The 23,810-nt window shown below is 43.6% G+C and overlaps 1 protein-coding gene across 2 annotated transcripts in view; it reads left to right on the top strand.

The window, feature by feature from the left end:
- VASP (vasodilator stimulated phosphoprotein) overlaps nucleotides 1-23,810 on the top strand; it is a 63,458-nt gene that overhangs the window by 5,165 nt on the left and 34,483 nt on the right. For both annotated transcript variants that reach the window (XM_088447017.1, XM_088447016.1), the window contains exon 2: nucleotides 10,996-11,164. In XM_088447017.1, coding sequence (XP_088303143.1) covers nucleotides 10,996-11,164 — 169 coding nt within the window. The remainder of the gene's footprint in view (nucleotides 1-10,995; nucleotides 11,165-23,810) is intronic.

The raw sequence follows: 23,810 nt of genomic DNA, 5'->3' as shown, positions 1-23,810 counted from the left end.
ATGTGTGTGTGTGATTATATGGGGCTGTGTGTAGTGTGTGTGTGTGATTGTATAGTGCTGTGTGTAATATCTGTGTGTTTGTATAGTGCTGTGTAATATGTGTGTGTGTGATTGTATAGTAGTGTGTGTGATTGTATAGTGCTGTGTAATGTGTGTGTGATTATATGGGGCTGTGTGTAATGTGTGTGTGTGTGTGATTGTATAGTGCTGTGTGTGATTGTATAGTGCGGTGTGTAATATCTGTGTGATTGTATAGTGCTGTGTGTAATATGTGTGTGTGATTGTATAGTGCTGTGTGTAATATGTGTGTGTATGATTGTATAATGCTGTGTGTAATATCTGTGTGATTCTATAGTGCTGTGTGTAATATGTGTGTGTGATTGTATAGTGCTGTGTGTAATATCTGTGTGATTGTATAGTGCTGTGTGTAATGTGTGTGTGATTGTATAGTGCTGTGTGTAATATCTGTGTGTTTGTATAGTGCTGTGTAATATGTGAGTGTGTGATTATATGGTGCTGTGTGTAATATGTGTGTGTGTGATTGTATAGTGCTGTGTGTAATATCTGTGTGTTTGTATAGTGCTGTGTAATATGTGAGTGTGTGATTGTATAGTGCTGTGTGTAATATCTGTGTGATTGGATGGTGCTGTGTGTAATACCTGTGATTGTATAGTGCTATGTGTAATGTGTGTGATTGTATAGTGTGTGTGATTGTATAGTGTTGTGTGTGATTGTATAGTGCTGTATGTAATATGTGTGTGTGTGTGATTGTATAGTGCTGTGTGTAATATCTGTGTGATTGTATAGTGCTGTGTGTAATATGTGTGTGTGATTATATAGTGCTGTGTGTAATATTTGTGTGTGATTGTATAGTGCTGTGTGTAATGTGTGTGATTGTATAGTGCTGTGTGTAATATGTGTGTGTGTGTGATTGTATAGTGCTGTGTGTAATATCTGTGTGTTTGTATAGTGCTGTGTAATATGTGTGTGTGTGATTGTATAGTAGTGTGTGTGATTGTATAGTGCTGTGTGTAATGTGTGTGATTGTATAGTGCTGTGTGTAATATCTGTGTTTGTATAGTGCTGTGTAGTGTGTGTGTGATTATATGGGGCTGTGTGTAATGTGTGTGTGTGTGTGATTGTATAGTGCTGTGTGTGATTGTATAGTGCGGTGTGTAATATATGTGTGATTGTATAGTGCTGTGTGTAATATGTGTGTGTGATTGTATAGTGCTGTGTGTATGATTGTATAATGCTGTGTGTAATATCTGTGTGATTCTATAGTGCTGTGTGTAATATGTGTGTGTGATTGTATAGTGCTGTGTGTAATATCTGTGTGATTGTATAGTGCTGTGTGTAATATCTGTGTGATTGTATAGTGCTGTGTGTATGATTGTATAATGCTGTGTGTAATATCTGTGTGATTCTATAGTGCTGTGTGTAATATGTGTGTGTGATTGTATAGTGCTGTGTGTAATATCTGTGTGATTGTATAGTGCTGTGTGTAATATCTGTGTGATTGTATAGTGCTGTGTGTAATATGTGTGTGTGATTGTATAGTGCTGTGTGTAATATGTGTGTGTATGATTGTATAATGCTGTGTGTAATATCTGTGTGATTCTATAGTGCTGTGTGTAATATGTGTGTGTGATTGTATAGTGCTGTGTGGAATATCTGTGTGATTGTATAGTGCTGTGTGTAATATGTGTGTGTGATTGTATAGTGCTGTGTGTAATATGTGTGTGTGATTGTATAGTGCTGTGTGTAATATCTGTGTGATTGTATAGTGCTGTGTAGTGTGTGTGTGATTATATGGGGCTGTGTGTAATGTGTGTGTGTGATTGTATAGTGCGGTGTGTAATATATGTGTGATTGTATAGTGCTGTGTGTAATGTGTGTGTGTGTGTGCTGGTATAGTGCTGTGTGTGATTGTATAGTGCTGTGTGTAATGTGTGTGTGATTGTATAGTGCTGTGTGTAATATCTGTGTGATTGTATAGTGCTGTGTGTAATGTGTGTGTGTGATTGTATAGTGCTGTGTGTAATATCTGTGTGTTTGTATAGTGCTGTGTAATATCTGTGTGTTTGTATAGTGCTGTGTAATATCTGTGTGATTGTATAGTGCTGTGTGTAATGTGTGTGTGTGATTGTATAGTGCTGTGTGTAATGTGTGTGTGTGTGATTGTATAGTGCTGTGTGTTTGTATAGTGCTGTGTAATATCTGTGTGATTGTATAGTGCTGTGTGTAATATCTGTGTGTTTGTATAGTGCTGTGTAATATGTGTGTGTGTGATTATATGGTGATGTGTGTAATGTGTGTGATTGTATAGTGCTGTGTGTAATGTGTGTGTGATTGTATAGTGCTGTGTGTAATGTGTGTGTGTGATTGTATAGTGCTGTGTGTAATATGTGTGTGTGTGATTGTATAGTGCTGTGTGTTTGTATAGTGCTGTGTAATATCTGTGTGATTGTATGGTGCTGTGTGTAATATGTGTGTTTTTGTGTGTGATTGTATGGTGCTGTGTGTAATGTGTGTGTGATTGTATAGTGCTGTGTGTAATGTGTGTGATTGCATAGTGCGGTGTGTAATATCTGTGTGATTGTATAGTGCTGTGTGTAGTGTGTGTGTGTGATTGTATAGTGCTGTGTGTGATTGTATAGTGCTGTGTGTAATGTGTGTGTGATTATATGGGGCTGTGTGTAATGTGTGTGTGATTGTATAGTGCTGTGTGTGATTGTATAGTGCTGTGTGTAATGTGTGTGTGATTGTATAGTGCTGTGTGTAATATCTGTGTGTTTGTATAGTGCTGTGTAATGTGTGTGTGTGATTATATGGGGCTGTGTGTAATGTGTGTGTGTGTGATTGTATAGTGCTGTGTGTGATTGTATAGTGCGGTGTGTAATATATGTGTGATTGTATAGTGCTGTGTGTAATGTGTGTGTGTGATTGTATAGTGCTGTGTGTGATTGTATAGTGCTGTGTGTAATGTGTGTGTGATTGTATAGTGCTGTGTGTAATATCTGTGTGATTGTATAGTGCTGTGTGTAATGTGTGTGTGTGATTGTATAGTGCTGTGTGTAATATCTGTGTGTTTGTATAGTGCTGTGTAATATCTGTGTGTTTGTATAGTGCTGTGTGATTGTATGGTGCTGTGTGTAATATGTGTGTGTGTGTGATTATATGGTGCTGTGTGTAATATGTGTGTCTTTGTGTGTGATTGTATGGTGCTGTGTGTAATGTGTGTGTGTGATTGTATAGTGCTGTGTGTAATGTGTGTGATTGTATAGTGCTGTGTGTAATGTGTGTGATTGTATAGTGCTGTGTGTAATGTGTGTGTGTGATTGTATAGTGCTGTGTGTAATGTGTGTGTGATTGTATAGTGGTGTGTGTAATATCTGTGTGATTGTATAGTGGTGTGTGTAATATCTGTGTGTTTGTATAGTGCTGTGTAATATCTGTGTGTGTGTGATTATATGGTGCTGTGTGTAATATGTGTGTCTGTGTGTGATTGTATGGTGCTGTGTGTAATATGTGTGTGTGTGAGATTGTATAGTGCTGTGTGTAATGTGTGTGATTGTATAGTGCTGTGTGTAATATCTGTGTGATTGTATAGTGCTGTGTGTAATGTGTATGTGATTGTATAGTGCTGTGTGTTATTGTATTGAGCTGTGTGTAATGTGTGTGATTGTATGGTGCTGTGTGTGATTATATGGGGCTGTGTGTAATGTGTGTAATATATGTGTGTGTGTGATTGTATAGTGCTGTGTGTAATGTGTGTGTGTGTGATCTGTGTGTAATATGTGTGTGATTGTATGGTGCTGTGTGTGATTATATGGGGCTGTGTGTAATGTGTGTAATATGTGTGTGTGTGATTGTATAGTGCTGTGTGTAATGTGTGTGTGTGTGTGATCTGTGTGATTGTATAGAGCTGTGTGTAATATGTGTGTGATTGTATGGTGCTGTGTGTGATTATATGGGGCTGTGTGTAATGTGTGTAATATATGTGTGTGTGTGATTGTATAGTGCTGTGTGTAATGTGTGTGATCTGTGTGATTGTATAGTGCTGTGTGTAATGTGCGTGATCTGTGTGATTGTATAGTGCAGTGTGTAATATGTGTGTGTTTGTATAGTGCTGTGTGTAATATCTGTGTTTGTATAGTGATGTGTGTAATGTGTATGTGATTGTATAGTGCTGTGTGTAATATGTGTGTGATTGTATGGTGCTGTGTGTGATTATATGGGGCTGTGTGTAATGTGTGTAATATATGTGTGTGTGTGTGTGATTGTATAGTGCTGTGTGTAATGTGTGTGTCTGTTTGTGTGTGATCTGTGTGATTGTATAGTGCAGTGTGTAATATGTGTGACCAGGGAAAGCAGAATTGGTTTAGGAAGTGTAATTATGTGACAAGAACCAAGTCATGTCCTGTTATGTAAAAACACAACTCTGCAGCCTGAGGTGTCTCTTACAAATAATAATCATCATTACGGAAGTCGTGGTTCCCCTTTTCTTTTTTTTTTGGAAATTTACCTTGAAATAGTCTATAACAGGCTGATCGCAGAAGACACTTCCTTCTGTTATAGGAGACCAGAAACTGCACCGAGTACAAGGAACAAAGACTAAAATAAGTAACAGTACAGTAACTGTGTGTAATAATAATATATCAGGGCGTGCCGGTACTATGGGGCAGCAGTGTGTACACTGGATAGGGGCACATAATGATATTTATATATATATATATATATATATATATATACACACACACCAGTATGTATTGGGTGCTATTAGGAAAGTGGGAGAGAGGTGCAGTATATTGTGATGTATATGGAAGTGTCCGAGGTGCCGTGTAGAGAGCTCTGCAGTGAGATTGCTGCTGTCTGTTTCCTGGAGTGGAAATAGCCTGTAATGAAATATGTATCAGCGCAGTGTCCTGAGTATGTCCCTGAGAGGCCCTGTACATACATTAGTCTCTCCTGTGCCCTATCCCGCTGCTCGCCATGATGTCACACTAGTACAGTGCTCGCCGTGATGTCACACTCGTACAGTGCTCGTCGTGATGTCACACTCGTACAGTGCTCGTCATGATGTCACACTAGTACAGTGCTCGTCGTGATGTCACACTAGTACAGTGCTCACCGTGATGTCACACTCGTACAGCGCAGCCCGTGACGTCACACTCATACAGCGCAGCCCGCGACGTCACACTCGTACAGCGCAGCCCGCGACGTCACACTCGTACAGCGCAGCCCGCGACGTCACACTCGTACAGCGCAGCCCGCGACGTCACACTCGTACAGCGCAGCCCGCGACGTCACACTCGTACAGCGCAGCCCGCGACGTCACACTCGTACAGCGCAGCCCGCGACGTCACACTCGTACAGCGCAGCCCGCGACGTCACACTCGTACAGCGCAGCCCGCGACGTCACACTCGTACAGCGCAGCCCGCGACGTTTGGTTGTGTTTTTCATTTCTGTCCCCATTTGATATGAAAGGGAATCTATCAGTAATTTCTCTGCCTTTGTCTTTGTCTGATTAAGGGATTTTCTTTAATCCCATGTTTTACATACAATCAAAATATAACATAATTATAGGATTTAAAAGCATTTTCCTTCCTTATATTATTTTGTGCTCTGAATAGTCTGTGCATGGGGAGAGACACAGCTCCGCCCGCAGGCTGACTGTAGGTACTGCACTACACTGATCTCTCCAGCTCATATTCATCAACTCATTTTCACAAAAACAGGATTCACTGCTCCGAAAATGAGCTGTGAAGCCACTCGCAGGGGCAGCTGATTTTCCATCAGCTGTCACCGCGTGGGAGCAATGTTGAATTGCCGCGGCGACTTAGGATGTTAATTATCGGGATACATTTGGACCCCAATAATTAACATGATGAATAGGAACCTTAGGGGCCTATTAACCATCACTTAATTTTTACAAAAGCAGGCAATTGTAAAAATTAAATTTCCAGGCCATTCATCAAGAAGATAAAGCAGGACATATCGCAGATATCGCCTACTTACCTTTCTCTCCCAGAATGGCCGCTGTCCCCATACACTAGTATCACAGATATCTCCTGCTTACCTTCCTCTCCCGGAATGGCCGCTGTCCCCATACACTAGTATCACAGATATCTCCTGCTTACCTTCCTCTCCCGGAATGTCCCGCTGTCCCCATATACTAGTATCACAGATGTCTCCAGCTTACCTTCCTCTCCCGGAATGGCCCGCTGTCCCCATACACTAGTATCACAGATATCTCCTGCTTACACCTCTCTCCCGGAATGGCCACTGTCCCCATACACTAGTATCACAGATATCTCCTGCTTACACCTCTCTCCCGGAATGGCCGCTGTCCCCATACACTAGTATCACAGATATCTCCTGCTTACCTTCCTCTCCCGGAATGTCCCGATGTCCCCATACACTAGTATCACAGATATCTCCTGCTTACCTTCCTCTCCCGGAATGTCCCGATGTCCCCATGCACTAGTATCACAGATATCTCCTGCTTACCTTCCTCTCCCGGAATGTCCCGATGTCCCCATACACTAGTATCACAGATATCTCCTACTTACCTTCCTCTCCCGAAATGGCCGCTGTCCCCATACACTAGTATCACAGATATATACCCCATACACTAGTATCACATATATCTCCTGCTTACCTTTCTCTCCTGGAATGGCCCACTGTCCCCATACACTAGTATCACAGATATCTCCTGTTTACCTTCCTCTCCCGGAATGTCCGCTGTCCCCATACACTAGTATCACAGATATCTCCTGCTTACCTTCCTCTCCCGGAATGGCCGCTGTCCCCATACACTAGTATCACAGATATCTCCTGCTTACCTTTCTCTTCCGTAATGGCCCGCTGTCCCCATACACTAGTATCACATATCTCCTGCTTACCTTTCTCTCCCGGAATGGCCGCTGTCCTCATACACTAGTATCACGGATATCTCCTGCTTACCTTCCTCTCCCGGAATGTCCGCTGTCCCCATACACTAGTATCACAGATATCTCCTGCTTACCTTACTCTCCCGGAATGTCCCGCTGTCCCCATACACTAGTATCACATATCTCCTGCTTACCTTTCTCTCCTGGAATTGCCAGTTGTCCCCATACACTAGTATCACAGATATCTCCTGCTTACCTTCTTCTCCCGGAATGGCCGCTGTCCCCATACACTAGTATCACAGATATCTCCTGCTTACCTTCTTCTCCCGGAATGTCCCGATGTCCCCATACACTAGTATCACAGATATCTCCTACTTACCTTCCTCTCCCGGAATGTCCCGATGTCCCCATACACTAGTATCACAGATATCTCCTACTTACCTTCCTCTCCCGGAATGTCCCGATGTCCCCATACACTAGTATCACGGATATCTCCTGCTTACCTTCCTCTCCTGGAATTGCCAGTTGTCCCCATACACTAGTATCACAGATATCTCCTGCTTACCTTCTTCTCCCGGAATGGCCGCTGTCCCCATACACTAGTATCACAGATATCTCCTGCTTACCTTCTTCTCCCGGAATGTCCCGATGTCCCCATACACTAGTATCACAGATATCTCCTACTTACCTTCCTCTCCCGGAATGTCCCGATGTCCCCATACACTAGTATCACAGATATCTCCTACTTACCTTCCTCTCCCGGAATGTCCCGATGTCCCCATACACTAGTATCACGGATATCTCCTGCTTACCTTCCTCTCCCGGAATGTCCGCTGTCCCCATACACTAGTATCACGGATATCTCCTGCTTACCTTACTCTCCCGGAATGTCCCGCTGTCCCCATACACTAGTATCACAGATATCTCCTGCTTACCTTACTCTCCCGGAATGGCCCGCTGTCCCCATACACTAGTATCACAGATATCTCCTGCTTACCTTCCTCTCCCGGAATTGCCCGCTGTCCCCATACACTAGTATCACAGATATCTCCTGCTTACCTTCTTCTCCCGGAATGGCCGCTGTCCCCATACACTAGTATCACAGATATCTCCTGCTTACCTTTCTCTCCCGGAATTGCCAGTTGTCCCCATACACTAGTATCACAGATATCTCCTGCTTACCTTCCTCTCCCGGAATGTCCCGATGTCCCCATACACTAGTATCACAGATATCTCCTGCTTACCTTCCTCTCCCGGAATGTCCGCTGTCCCCATACACTAGTATCACGGATATCTCCTGCTTACCTTCCTCTCCCGGAATGTCCGCTGTCCCCATACACTAGTATCACGGATATCTCCTGCTTACCTTACTCTCCCGGAATGTCCCGCTGTCCCCATACACTAGTATCACAGATATCTCCTGCTTACCTTCCTCTCCCGGAATGTCCCGCTGTCCCCATACACTAGTATCACAGATATCTCCTGCTTACCTTCCTCTCCCGGAATTGCCCGCTGTCCCCATACACTTGTATCACAGATATCTCCTGCTTACCTTACTCTCCCGGAATGTCCCGCTGTCCCCATACACTAGTATCACAGATATCTCCTGCTTACCTTCCTCTCCCGGAATTGCCCGCTGTCCCCATACACTTGTATCACAGATATCTCCTGCTTACCTTCCTCTCCCGGAATGGCCGCTGTCCCCATACACTAGTATCACAGATATCTCCTGCTTACCTTCCTCTCCCGGAATGGCCTGCTGTCCCCATACACTAGTATCACAGATATCTCCTGCTTACCTTCCTCTCCCGGAATGGCCTGCTGTCCCCATACACTAGTATCACAGATATCTCCTGCTTACCTTCCTCTCCCGGAATGGCCCGCTGTCCCCATACACTAGTATCACAGATATCTCCTGCTTGCCTTTCTCTCCCGGAATGGCCAGTTGTCCCCATACACTAGTATCACAGATATCTCCTGCTTACCTTTCTCTCCCGGAATGGCCCACTATCCCCATACACTAGTATCACAGATATCTCCTGCTTACCTTTCTCTCCCGGAATGGCCGCTGTCCCCATACACTAGTATCACAGATATCTCCTGCTTACCTTCCTCTCCTGGAATTGCCCGCTGTCCTCATACACTAGTATCACAGATATTTCCTGCTTACCTTCCTCTCCCAGAATGGCCGCTGTCCCCATACACTAGTATAGGGACAGAATTCATCATGCTCCAAATATATTTATTTATTTTTTATTTTATTTATTACCAGTTATTTATATAGCGCACACATATTCCGCAGCGCTTTTACAGAGAATATTCGGCCATTCACATCAGTCCCTGCCCCAGTGGAGCTTACAATCTATATTCCCTACCACATGCACACGCACATACACACAATAGGGGTAATTTTGTTAGGAGCCAATTAACCTACCAGTATATTTTTGGAGTGTGGGAGGAAACCGGAGAACCCGGAGGAAACCCACGCAAGCACAGGGAGAATATACAAACTCCACACAGTTAGGGCCGTAGTGGGTATCGAACCAACGACCTCAGTGCTGTGAGGCAGTAATGCTGCCATTACGCCATCTGTGCTGCCGAACACCATCTGTGCTGCTAACTTGTGCTGCTAACTTTAGTGCGGTAGCATTCGCCGTTCCCTATGGGAAGGAGGTCCGGGTTGCAGAGAGGGATCCTTTCTGATCCCTGCGGCCCTGTCCAGCTCTTTCCAGCGGATATTGGGGCTCTTGTGCACATGTGACCTGTAGGCCGCGCATGCTCACTCCCGTCACTGCTCTGAAAAGAAGCAGTGAAGCTGCTCGCGGGGACAGATTATTTCCCATCAGCTGTCACCGCGCCGTAGCAATGATAAATTCCTTTGGATTCAGCGGCAAGTTAGAATGTTAGTTATCGGAGTCCATTCCGACCCCGATTACTGACATGATGAATAGGCTCCATAATATACTCTACAGGAAGAACAGTTTAAGTATTAATATTTACAGCAAATGTCAGTGACTCTCCCAGAATAACCTTCAGCTTCCACATTAATGTGTGTTATTCTCACTGCAAAATCAAATACGTCAGAGGTTGTGGTAGCAGTGCCTCCGCTGTATATAGCTTATATTACAGGGAACACAGGGATAATCTGGAGTACATATTACAGGGAACACAGGGATAATCAGGAGTACATATTACAGGGAGCGCAGGGATAATCAGGACTACATATTACAGGGAGCGCAGGGATAATCAGGAGTACATATTACAGGGAGCGCAGGGATAATCAGGAGTACATATTACAGGGAGCGCAGGGATAGTCAGCAATACAGATTACAGGGGGGACCACGGATAAATAGGAATACAAATTACAGGGAGTACCACGGATAAATAGGAATACAGATTACAGGGGGTACCACGGATAAATAGGAATACAGATTACAGAGGGTACCACGGATAAATAGGAATACAGATTACAGGGGGTACCACGGATAAATAGGAATACAGATTACAGGGGGTACCACGGATAAATAGGAATACAGATTACAGGGGGTACCACAGATAAATAGGAATACAGATTACAGGGGGTACCACAGATAAATAGGAATAAATAGGATAAATAGGAATACAGATTACAGGGGGTACCATGGATAAATAGGAATACAGATTACAGGGGGTACCACAGATAAATAGGAATACAGATTACAGGGGGTACCACGGATAAATAGGAATACAGATTACAGGGGGTACCACGGATAAATAGGAATACAGATTACAGGGGGTACCACGGATAAATAGGAATACAGATTACAGGGGGTACCACAGATAAATAGGAATACAGATTACAGGGGGTACCACAGATAAATAGGAATACAGATTACAGGGGGTACCACAGATAAATAGGAATACAGATTACAGGGGGTACCACAGATAAATAGGAATACAGATTACAGGGGGTACCACGGATAAATAGGAATACAGATTACAGGGGGTACCACGGATAAATAGGAATACAGATTACAGGGGGTACCACAGATAAATAGATTAGAGGCCTGAGGCCGTGCACTGATTTTTCATGGTCTTTCTGCTTTTTTCCACGTAAAGGTTGTGATCAATTGCCCACTTATTAGAGGACTGAAGTACAATCAGGCCACGCCGAACTTCCACCAATGGCGGGATGCCCGGCAGGTGTGGGGGCTGAATTTCAGCAATAAGGAGGAGGCCGGGCAGTTTGCTGCAGGAATGATGCAGGCTCTGGAAGCCTTAGAGACAGGTAAGTTTTGCTGTGACCCTGGTCTGTCTGTTATGTACCCAAGCAGGCTTTATCCATTGCCCCGTGACTGGTCAGAGGGATGTATATTGCTACGGATGGTGGCACAAATTACAAGTCACTCAGGGGCCTATTCATCATCGAATGCCGTATGGCCTCTGATGATGAAGTATTGGACTCGCTGCGAGGGAAACGTGACATCGGACAATTCATCATTGCTCCGGTGCGGGGACAGCTGCTCTGAAAAGCATTTGTCCCCATGGTTCATATCGCAGCTACTTTCATTACTTACCTGCTCCCCGTCGCATGCAGGTAGTGAGGATGCTGTGGAGGGATCCGCTCGTATCCCCGGAACTCCTTCCCATAGGAAGGAGCAGGGATCCGTGAACATGGCGCTTGTTCTCGGAAGCAAACTCTGGAAACGTTGTTTTCGGAGTTTGCTGTACATCAGGTGGTCTTATCGGACCATGATTATGAATAGCCCGGTAGTCTAATTATGCTAGTGTTTCCGTATGGTTACCGGGCCATTTATCGTGTGATGAATAAGCCCCTCAGTCATTTTATAAGTAACTACAGCTCACACCTGGGTTGGGGGGGTATCTATAAACTCACAAGACTCCTGCCCCCTCCGATATGGGCAGATGATGGTTATGATCATTTAGTTATCAGTAGCTAATTGTATCGTATATCTGCAAATGTGTAATATAGACTTCTGTATATCAGTTATACATAGGAGATGGTGTAATTAGCCGAGTGTTAAATGTCTGTGATATATATTACTGTACATACATGCACACACATACTGTATATACACACGTATATACTGTGTGTGTGTATGTATGTGTGTGTATATGTGTATAATATATATATATATATATAATTATAATATATACCAGGATCACCTCTTCGTATGGGCTTAATGGGCAGTTACCCAGGGGCCCCATGATTCTACATACAGGCAGGAAGGGGCAGCAGCCATGGACACGGCAGAGGGGTGCTCCCAGCTGCAGGGTTATATATATATACACACACACATATACAGTCAGGTGCATAAATATTGGGACATTGACAGAATTGTCATATTTTGGCCTCTAGTCACCACCACAATGGCTTTGAAATGAAACAAACAAGATGTGCTTTACCTGCAGACTTTCAGATTTAATTTTAGGGTAATTACATCCAAATCAGGTGATCGGTGTAGGAATTACAACGGTTTCTATATGTGCCTCCCACTTTTTAAGGGGCCAAAAGTAATGGGACAAACTAAATCCTAAATCTAACTTTCACTTTTTAATACTTTGTTGCAAATCCTTTGCAGGCAATCACAGCCTGAAGTCTGGAACGCATAGACATCACCAGACGCTGGGTTTCATCTCTGGTGATGCTCTGCCAGGCCTCTACTGCAAATGTCTTCAGTTCCTGCTTGTTCTTGGGGCATTTTCCCTTCAGTTTTGTCTTCATCAAGTGAAATGCATGCTCAATCAGATTCAGGTCAGGGGATTGACTTGGCAATTGCATAACATTCCACTTTTTAGCCTTAAAAAACTCCTTGGTTGCTTTTGCAGTTTGCTTCGGGTCATTGTCCATCTGCACTGTGAAGTGCCGTCCAATGAGTTCTGAAGCATTTGACTGAATATGAGCATATAATATTGCCCGAAACACTTCAGAATTCATTCTGCTGCTTTTGTCATCAGTCACATCATCAATAAATACAAGGGAACCAGTTCCATTGGCAGCCATACATGCCCATGCCATGACACTACCACCACCATGCTTCACTGATGAGGTGGTATGTTTTGGATCATGAGCAGTTCCTTTCCTTCTCCATACTCTCCTCTTCCCATCACTCTGGTACAAGTTGATCTTTGTCTCATCTGTCCATAGGATGTTGTTCCAGAACTGTAATGGCTTTTTTAGATGTTGTTTGGCAAACTTTAATCTGGTCTTCCTGTTTTTGAGGCTCACCAATGGTTTACATCTTGTGGTGAACCCTCTATATTCACTCTTGTGAAGTCTTCTCTTGATTGTTGACTTTGACACATATACACCTACCTCCTGGAGAGTGGTCTTGATTTCTTCACCAGGGAAATAATTCTTCTGTCATCCACCACAGTTGTTTTCCGTGGTCTTCCGGGTCTTTTGGTGATGCTGAGCTCTCCGGTGCGTTCTTTCTTTTTAAGAATGTTCCAAACAGTTGATTTGGCCACACCTAATGTTTTTGCTATCTCTCGGATGGGTTTGTTTTGATTTCTCAGCCTAATGATGGCTTCACTGATAGTGACAGCTCTTTGGATCTCATATTGAGAGTCGACAGCAACTGATTCCAAATGCAAATGTCTCACCTAGAATCAACTCCAGACCTTTTACCTGCTTAATTGATAATGAAATAACGAGGGAATAGCCCACACCTGTCCATGAAATAGCTTTTGAGTTGATATTCCCATTACTTTTGGCCCCTTAAAAAGTGGGAGGCACATATAGAAACCATTGTAATTCCTACACCGTTCACCTGATTTGGATGTAATTACCCTAAAATTAAATCTGAAAGTCTGCAGTTAAAGCACATCTTGTTTGTTTCATTTCAAAGCCATTGTGGTGGTGAATAGAGGCCAAAATATGAAAGTTCTGTCAATGTCCCAATATTTATGCACCTTACTGTGTGTGTGTGTATGTATATATATGTGTGTGTGTGTGTGTGTGTGTGTGTATGTATATATATATATATATATATATATATATATACACACACATATAACATACTGTATATGTACCTATACTATATAGATACACAGATGGGTGGCGGGCAGCCATATATCAGTGACTTCATATACTGTATATACATAATATACACCTATACTATATAGATACACAGATGGGTGGCAGGCAGCCATATATCAGTGACTTCATATACTGTATATACACAGGGCCAGATTAACAATGGGGCGGATGGAGCTACAGCTCCAGGCCTCCAAATAAAAATAGGCCCATCATCATGACAGCAGGATGTTGACATGTTGACTGACCATCTACTCTCCACACGGTCAGCCATAAATCAGTAGTAAAATTGTATTTCTATTTACCTCACAGAATAATGCATTTTTTTTCTTTTACATATTTACGAAGACATTGGGGCTGAGATTATAGAGTGTGTATATGCCCATGTGGCTCCGACCACACCACACAGCACTGGTCACACCTCATCTGCTTCTCATAATAGGCCCTGGATCATTTTCAGCTCCAGGCCCATGTAGCCCTCAATCGGGCCCTGTATATACATACACACACATATACTATATATACATAATATACCCCTATACTATATAGATATACAGATGGGTGGCGGGCAGCCATATATCAGTGACTTGCATATACTGTATATACATACACACACATATACTGTATATACATACTATACACCTATACTATATAGATATACAGATGGGTGGCGGGCAGCCATATATCAGTGACTTCATATACTGTATATACATACAATGGTGGGTGGCGGGCAGCCATATATCAGTGACTTCATATACTGTATATACATACACACATATACTGTATATACATACACACACATATACTGTATATACATACACACACATATACTGTATATACATACACACACATATACTATATATACATAATATACCCCTATACTATATAGATATACAGATGGGTGGCGGGCAGCCATATATCAGTGACTTCATATACTGTATATACATACACACATATACTGTATATACATACACACATATACTGTATATACATACACACACATATACTGTATATACATACACACACATATACTATATATACATAATATACCCCTATACTATATAGATATACAGATGGGTGGCGGGCAGCCATATATCAGTGACTTCATATACTGTATATACATACACACACATATACTGTATATACATACTATACACCTATACTATATAGATATACAGATGGGTGGCGGGCAGCCATATATCAGTAACTTGCATATACTGTATATACATACACACACATATACTGTATATACATACTATACACCTATACTATATAGATATACAGATGGGTGGCGGGCAGCCATATATCAGTAACTTGCATATACTGTATATACATACACACACATATACTGTATATACATACTATACACCTATACTATATAGATATACAGATGGGTGGCGGGCAGCCATATATCAGTATAACATACAGAATGGTACTGGACAAAATCTGCGGCGCATTTTAAAAAAAAATGTATAACAGTGATACATCCCTTGAATGTCAACGTAATTTTCTTAGTAACAGATGAAATATACTAGAGTCTGTTGTCTTCTACATACATCTCTAAGTCCACAATGGTGTGTATGAAAAAAGTTATGCTGACCAGAAATCATCTAAGGAGGGATAGCGTACCAAACTCACTTTTCCCCCTCATAGATGAAGACACATCAGGGTATCTTTATTCAATCCTTCTAGTCAGATACCATCCTTAGATGTATACAAAATTATCCCGTATGGTAATAATGGTATGTTAGAAGAGGACGTTATTTTTAAATAGCGTACCTCAACTCACACTATATTGTAGATGTTAATTCATATCAAGGTATATTTGTATGCAAATGATGGGTTCGTACCCCAACTCACGTGTAGTGGTACGATGACACTCCTGTAAAAGGTATCTTTATCCAATAGTCTCTGCTACTGTAGTGTGAATCCTCCACAATATAATTACATAGTATATTGATATATAGACTCAGGGCTGCCATCAGAAATGTTGGGGCCCGGTACTAACAAAATAGGCAGGGCCCCCCGGGGTATAGGGCAGACTTGGGTGGATAATGTGGGTGGAGGTACTTCGGGGATGGTACCTCAATTGGTGTGTAAATCAGGGATGGCTAGACATGGTGGAGGGGGGGCACAGGGTAGAGAAGACTGGATATTAATTGGGGGGCACAGGGCAGGGAAGTGGATTGGGGTGGCAAAGGGCATGGAAGGATGGTTTGGTCTGGGGGGGGAAAGGGCAGGGAAGGCCGGCTGGACTAGGGGAGAAGCAGGGAAGAGAAGTCTTGCTGGCTGGTTAGACATAGGGGTGCCGCAGGGAAGACTGGCTGGACTAGGTCAGAGAAGACATGCTGGTTGGCTGGACTAGAAGGGGGAGGTAGTACAGGGAAGGCTTGCTGGACTGGGGGGGGTGGGCAGGGAAGGAATGCTGGGTGGACTGGGGGGGTGGGCAGGGAAGGGTGGCTGGCTGCACTGAGGGAGTGGGCAGGGAAGGGTGGCTGGCTGCACTGGGGGAGTGGGCAGGGAAGGAAGGCTGGCTGCACTGGGGGAGTGGGCAGGGAAGGAAGGCTGGCTGCACTGGGGGAGTGGGCAGGGAAGGATGGCTGGCTGGACTGGGGGGTAGGCGGGGAAGGATGGCTGGCTGCACTGGGGGGGTGGGAAGGGAAGGATGGCTGGCTGGACTGGGGGGTAGGCAGGGAAGGATGGCTGGCTGGACTGGGGGGGGTGGGCAGGAAAGGAAGGCTGCACTGGGGGGGGTGGGCAGGGAAGGAAGGCTGGCTGCACTAGGGGGGGTGGGCAGGGAAGGCTGGCTGCACTGGGGGGGCAGGGAAAGAAGGCTGGCTGCACTGGGGGGGTGGGCAAGAAAAGAAGGCTGGCTGCACTGGGGGGGTGGGCAAGAAAAGAAGGCTGGCTGCACTGGGGGGGTGGGCAAGAAAAGAAGGCTGGCTGCACTGGGGGGGTGGGCGGGAAAAGAAGGCTGGCTACACTGGGGAGGTGGGTGGGAAAAGAAGGGTGGCTGCACTGGGGGGGTGGGCGGGAAAAGAAGGCTGGCTGAACTGGGGGGGGGAGGTGGGCAGGAAAGGAAGGCTGGCTGCACTGGGGGTTGGGCAGGAAAGGAAGGATGGCTGGGAAGGAGAGGGCTTAGGGAAGGCTGGCTGTATTCAAGTAGGGGCACAAGACAGGTCCAACACAAACATACACTTACCTGAGAAAGGGGCCAGGGAGGCAGCGGCGCGGAATGCATCGGGCGGCAGACGGAGAAAAATCATCTGCGCTGCGGTATTAGATGTATGGAGCCAGCTGTGATTGGCTCGCGTAACGGCAGCCAATCAGGAGCAGCCGCTTTTGATTGGCTGCTGTTCCGCAAGCTGTGATTGGCTCGCGGCCAGCTGAATACTATTGAGCTGGCCGGGAGCCAATCACAGCTCGCGGAACGGCAGCCAATCAGGAGCAGCCGCTTCTGATTGGCTGCTGTTCCACAAGCTGTGATTGGCTCTGGGCCAGCTGAATACTATTGAGCTGGTCGCATGCTAATCACAGCTCGCGGAACGGCAGCCAATCAGGAGTGGCTTCTCCTGATTGGCTGCTGCGGCCGGCTCCATAGTAGTGCAAATGCAGCAGCGCCGATGCTATTCCTCGTCGCTGCCACCCGGGCCCCCTATCTCTCCGGGCCCGGGACAGGAGGCCCGGCAGTCCCCCCCTGATGGCGGCCCTGTATAGACTTATTATATCATCCAAAACAATTACCTGTAGCTGTCATATCAGTAACTACTGTATATACATAATATACACCTATACTATATACATACACAAGTGGGTGGCGGGCAGCCATATATCAGTGACTTCATATACTGTATTTACATACACTGTATATATACACACACATACTGTATATACATAATATACACCTATACTATTATTATTATCCTTTATTTATATGGCGCCACAAGTGTTCCGCAGCACCTTACACAGTACATAAACAAATAATTTGACCACTGACTTACAGTACAATATAGGACAAGGACATGGATAATATACATTGCTACATTAGTGACCATAACACCTATATATGCAACAGAGCGTAAGCAACCAAGTGTTAGGTGCCCTGGTGAGGGGTAAGAAGTAGGTGAAAGTGAAGTAAGGAGAAGCACAAGAGGTTAGAGGGCCCTGCTCGTAAGAGCTTACATTCTAACGGGAGGGGTAGACAAACAGGGGTGACACAGATGGGGTAAACAGGGAGGAAGGAGCATGTAGCAGCAAGTTAGGATGGGAGCTGGAAGGCTATGATGAAGTAGTGGGTCTTGAGAGCCCGTTTGAAGGATTGTAGAGAGGTCGAGAGTCTGATGGGGAGAGGGAGAGAGTTCCCAAGGTTGGGAGCAGCGCGGGCAAAATCTTGGAGGTGGGAGGAAGTAATCAGCTGGCATGAGAGGCGGCGTGTATTAGTTGAGCGAAGTGTGTGGACAGGAGAGTGAAGTGAGATGAGATCAGAGATGTAAATGGGAGAGGAATGGGTGAGGGCTTTGTAAGTGAGTGTGAGAACCTTGAATTGGATTCTAAAAGGGAAGGGGAGCCAGTGGAGGGCTTGTAGGTGAGGGGAGCCAGTGGAGGGCTTGTAGGAGAGGGGAGGCAGATGTAGAGCGTTTGGAGAGGAAGATGATTTGAGCAGCAGCATTAAGGACAGACTGGAGCGGAGAGAGATGGGAGTTGGGGAGGACAGATAGGAGAAGGTTACAGTAGTCCAATCTGGATATGACCAGTGAGTGTATTAAGTTTAAGAGATCGCTGGGACATTCAGGAAGAAATAGCAGAGAGACAGTTGGAGATACTAGTGAGGAGAGAGGGGGAGAGGTCAGGGGAGGAAGGTAGATCTGAGTATCAGCATAGAGATGATAATGGAGGTCAAAAGAGCTGATGAGTTCGCCTAGAGAGGATGTATAGAGGGAGAATAGTAGAGGTCCAAGAACGGAACCTTGGGGACCACCTACTGTAAGAGGCTGTGGTGGGGAAGAGGAGTCATGAGAAGAGATAGAGAAGGACCGGTCTGAGAGGTAGGATGACAGCCAGGAGAGGGCAGTGTCACGTAAACCAAGGGAGTGAAGGATTTGCAGCAGGAGAAGGGTGGTCAACAGTGTTGAAGGCAGCAGAGAGGTCAAGGAGAATAAGCAGAGAGTAGTGGCCCTTGGATTTCTCAGCAAGGAGGTCATTGCTGACTTTTGTGAGGGCAGTTTCAGTGGAGTGGAGAGAACAGAAGCCAGACTGAAAATGATCAAGGAGGGAGTGGGAGGAAAGAAAGGTGGTAAGGTGGTTGTAAACAACATGCTCAAGGAGCTTGGAGGCAAAATGGAGGAGAGAGATGGGACGGTAGTTGGAGAGAATGTTAGGATCAAGGGTAGGGTTTTTAAGAATGGGGGAGACTATCGCATGTTTGAATGCAGAAGGGACAGTGCCAGATGAGAGGGAGAGACTGAGGAGGTAGGCAAGATGGGAGCAGGCAGAAGGAGAGAGGTAGCGGAGGAGACGTGAAGGGATAGGGTCAAGGGGGGAGGACCGGATGAGAGCCATGACTTCCTCCCAGATACAAGGGAGAAGGCTGTCCGAGTCGGTGAAATGGATGGAGATGGGTGATCAGGGAAAGGAGGAGGTGTAGAGCAGGGGGACTGGTGGGATGTGATGTCCTGATGTATGGAATAGATTTTAGATGTAAAGTAGGTAGCAAAGTCAATGGCAGTGAGTGGGGAGGGGGTAGACAGAGGAGGGAGTTGAAGGTGGTGAAGAGATGCTGGGGATTTGAGGACTGGGAGGAAATGAGGTTCTTGAAATAGGACTGTTTAGAGCGGGAAAGGGCAACACTGTAGGATGAGAGCATAAATTTGAAGTGGAGAAAATCTAGTGATTGCCGGAGCAACAGAGTCCAGAGCAGAAGTAAGGGAGGCATTGTATAGGGATGCAGCTTGTTCAGGGCAGGAGAGAGAGGATAGGGGAGAGAAGCGAGTCAAGCAGGGAAGATAAAGAAACGGCATTGATAGCCTCAGTGTTAGGCTTAGTGATGGTGGCCTTTGGAGGTAGAGGAGAGGAGGGAGAGAGAGGTTAAAAGAGAGAAGGTGATGATCACAGGGAGGAAATGGGGAGTTGGAATAATTACAAATATTACAACGGTGAGTGAAGACAAGATCAAGTGAGTGCCCACTCACATGTGAGGGTGAGGAGGTCCATTGGGAGAGACCAAATGAAGATGTGAGGGTGAGGAGTTTGGAGGCAGAGGATTCTGTGGGGATATCAATTGGAATATTGAAGTCACCTAGGATAATGGAGGGGAGGTCAGAGGAGAGAAAGTGAGGGAGCCAGGAAGCAAAGTTGTCAAGGAACTTAGAGGGAGGGCCAGGGGGACGGTAAATGACAGCTACTCGCAGGTGTACTGGTTGGAAGAGGCATATAGCATGAACCTCAAATGTAGAGAATGTAAGGGATGGTTCAGAGGGTAGGAGTTGGTAGGGTTAACCTGGGGATAGAAGGACCCCCACACCACCACCATGGCGACCCCCGGGCCGAGGGGTGTGAGAGAAGGAAGGGCCCCAGAAGAGAGAGCTGCAAGGGCAGTGGTGTCAGAGGGTGAAATCCAGGTTTCAGTAATGGCTAGGAGATGCAAGTTTTTGGAAATGAAAAGGTCATGGGTGAGAACTGATCTGGCATTGCAGAGGGCACAAGATAGAGGGACAGTGTTTATGGGAGAGATGTAAATGAGATTATCAGGGTTGCTGTGATGAGAAGGTGAGATTAATTTGGGTGACTGAGATGAATGTAGTGGAGAGATTGTGTGGGCACCAGTGTTGGGAAGGGAACCTGGAGGTGGTGGGCAGGGAGGGAGTTTAATGAGGTGTGGGTGGAGGTGGGGTGGCATGGCGTGGAGAGGAGGCTTGGAGGAAGGATTAGCGGTGGGGTAGTAGGACACAGGTGGGGTAGAAGAGAACAAATGTGGAGTAATGGGAGAGGAGAGGGCAGAAGGCAGACGGCAGACAGAGGAGGGGAGATAAAGGAAGGAGGAGGTGGAGGAGATAAGGGGGAAATAATAAAGGTGGAAGAAGGGGGCAAAGCAGTGGATCAGGTATACACTGAGTGGAGGAGGAATTGGCTGAAAACATGGTCATGGTGTGGCTGGGTAGAGTTTGGGGAGGAAATCTAGATGTAGGAATAGAGTATAAATGTGAGAGAGTGTGCAGGAGATTTGCAGAGAAGCCAGTAAAAGTACAGTGGAAGAAGGTGTATCTGTGTAATGATAAAAGGTTATAATTGAGGGAAGGAAAAATGGAAATTTAGTGGGGAAGAAATTGATTATTAAAGTAAACTGTGTTAGAAGACAGATGACAGGCTTGGCAAATAATTAAGGTAGAGATAAACTGAAATTGGCACAGATACAGTACATTATGCTGTGAAATATTTGTGAAATCAGAGAGCCAGCACAAATATTAGCAAGTAAAGTGTTAAGTTCTTACAGTGAGCAAACAGAGTCCAGTGAGTAATGTCCAGATGAAGCAGACAGCTGTTGCTTGTAGAGAAGAGATTGTGAATTTACATATATTGTTTATTCTCTGTCCAGATGTTCAAGTTTTTTGGATGGGTTGAGGTTAGAGTGGTCTCCTTCTGTTTGACTTCGGTTTAACGCCGGTATAACGCAAAAATTTGGTTACAGTGCACTTGTAAAATTATGCACTTATTAATATTATGCACCTGCAGCCTCCCAATGAAAGTTAAATAGTGAATGCTGACATGTGTATGCAATGATGACAATCAACCCCCAATACCCTCCCACTAAAATGGCACAAACAAGGAATAATACCACAAAGCTAAGAGGAACTTGGTCTAGTTAACAATACGCTGTGCAGATAGTTTAGAATGAGACATTCTGCAGCAGAGATGGAAGGAAGTTATATAGATATAACTAGTAATCAGTAGATTAATGCAAACATCAGAATATACTTCCAGCAATGTTTGGTTTTAGATATACCTGCAGATGGAGGAGAAAGGTGGGGTCAGTTCACAATCGATAACCGCAGAAGACAAAATCCAACGCCGTTATAACGCCAAAATTTGGTCAAAGTGCACTTGTAAAATTATGCACCATCAGCCACGGCCTGCAGCCTCAGTATATGCAAGTCACTGATTTATGGCTGCCCGCCACCCACCTGTGTATCTATATAGTATAGGTATACACCTAAACTATATAGATACACAGGTGGGTGGCGGGCAGCCATATATCAGTGACTTGCATATACTGTATATACATACACACACACATACTGTATATACATAATATACACCTATACTATATAGATACAAAGGTGGGTGGCGGGCAGCCATTTATCAGTGACTTCATATACTGTATTTACATACACTGTGTATATATACTGTATATACATAATATACACCTATACTATATACATACACACACATACTATATATACATAATATACCCCTAAACTATATAGATATACAGATGGGTGGCGGGCAGCCATATATCAGTGACTTCATATACTGTATATACATAATATACACCTATACTATATAGATATACAGGTGGGTGGTGGGCAGCCATATATCAGTGACTTCATATACTGTATATACATACACACATATACTATATATACATAATATACACTTATACTATATAGATACACAGATGGGTGGCGGGCAGCCATATATCAGTGACTTCATATACTGTATATACATAATATACACCTATACTATATATACATACACACATACTGTATATACATAATATACACCTATACTATATATACACACACATACTGTATATACATAATATACACCTATACTATATACATACACACATACTGTATATACATAATATACACCTATACTATATATACATACACACATACTGTATATACATAATATACACCTATACTATATACATACACACATACTGTATATACATAATATACACCTATACTATATATACACACACATACTGTATATACATAATATACACCTATACTATATACATACACACATACTGTATATACATAATATACACCTATACTATATACATACACACACATATACTATATATACATAATATACACTTATACTATATAGATACACAGATGGGTGGCGGGCAGCCATATATCAGTGACTTCATATACTGTATATACATAATATACACCTATACTATATATACATACACACATACTGTATATACATAATATACACCTATACTATATATACACACACATACTGTATATACATAATATACACCTATACTATATACATACACACATACTGTATATACATAATATACACCTATACTATATATACATACACACATACTGTATATACATAATATACACCTATACTATATACATACACACATACTGTATATACATAATATACACCTATACTATATATACACACACATACTGTATATACATAATATACACCTATACTATATACATACACACATACTGTATATACATAATATACACCTATACTATATACATACACACATACTGTATATACATAATATACACCTATACTATATATACACACACATACTGTATATACATAATATACACCTATACTATATATACATACATACATACTGTATATACATAATATACACCTATACTATATATACATACACACATACTGTATATACATAATATACACCTATACTATATATATATACACACATACTGTATATACATAATATACACCTATACTATATACATATACTGTATATACATAATATATACCTATACTATATACATACACACACATATACTGTATATACATAATATACACCTATACTATATACATACAAACACATACTATATATACATAATATACACCTATACTATAT

Source organism: Taudactylus pleione, unplaced genomic scaffold (assembly GCF_031769625.1).
Source record: "Taudactylus pleione unplaced genomic scaffold, aTauple2 ptg000409l, whole genome shotgun sequence".
In the NCBI taxonomy this organism is placed as follows: Eukaryota; Metazoa; Chordata; class Amphibia; order Anura; family Myobatrachidae; genus Taudactylus; species Taudactylus pleione.
This window is presented reverse-complemented; position numbering and strand designations above follow the sequence as displayed.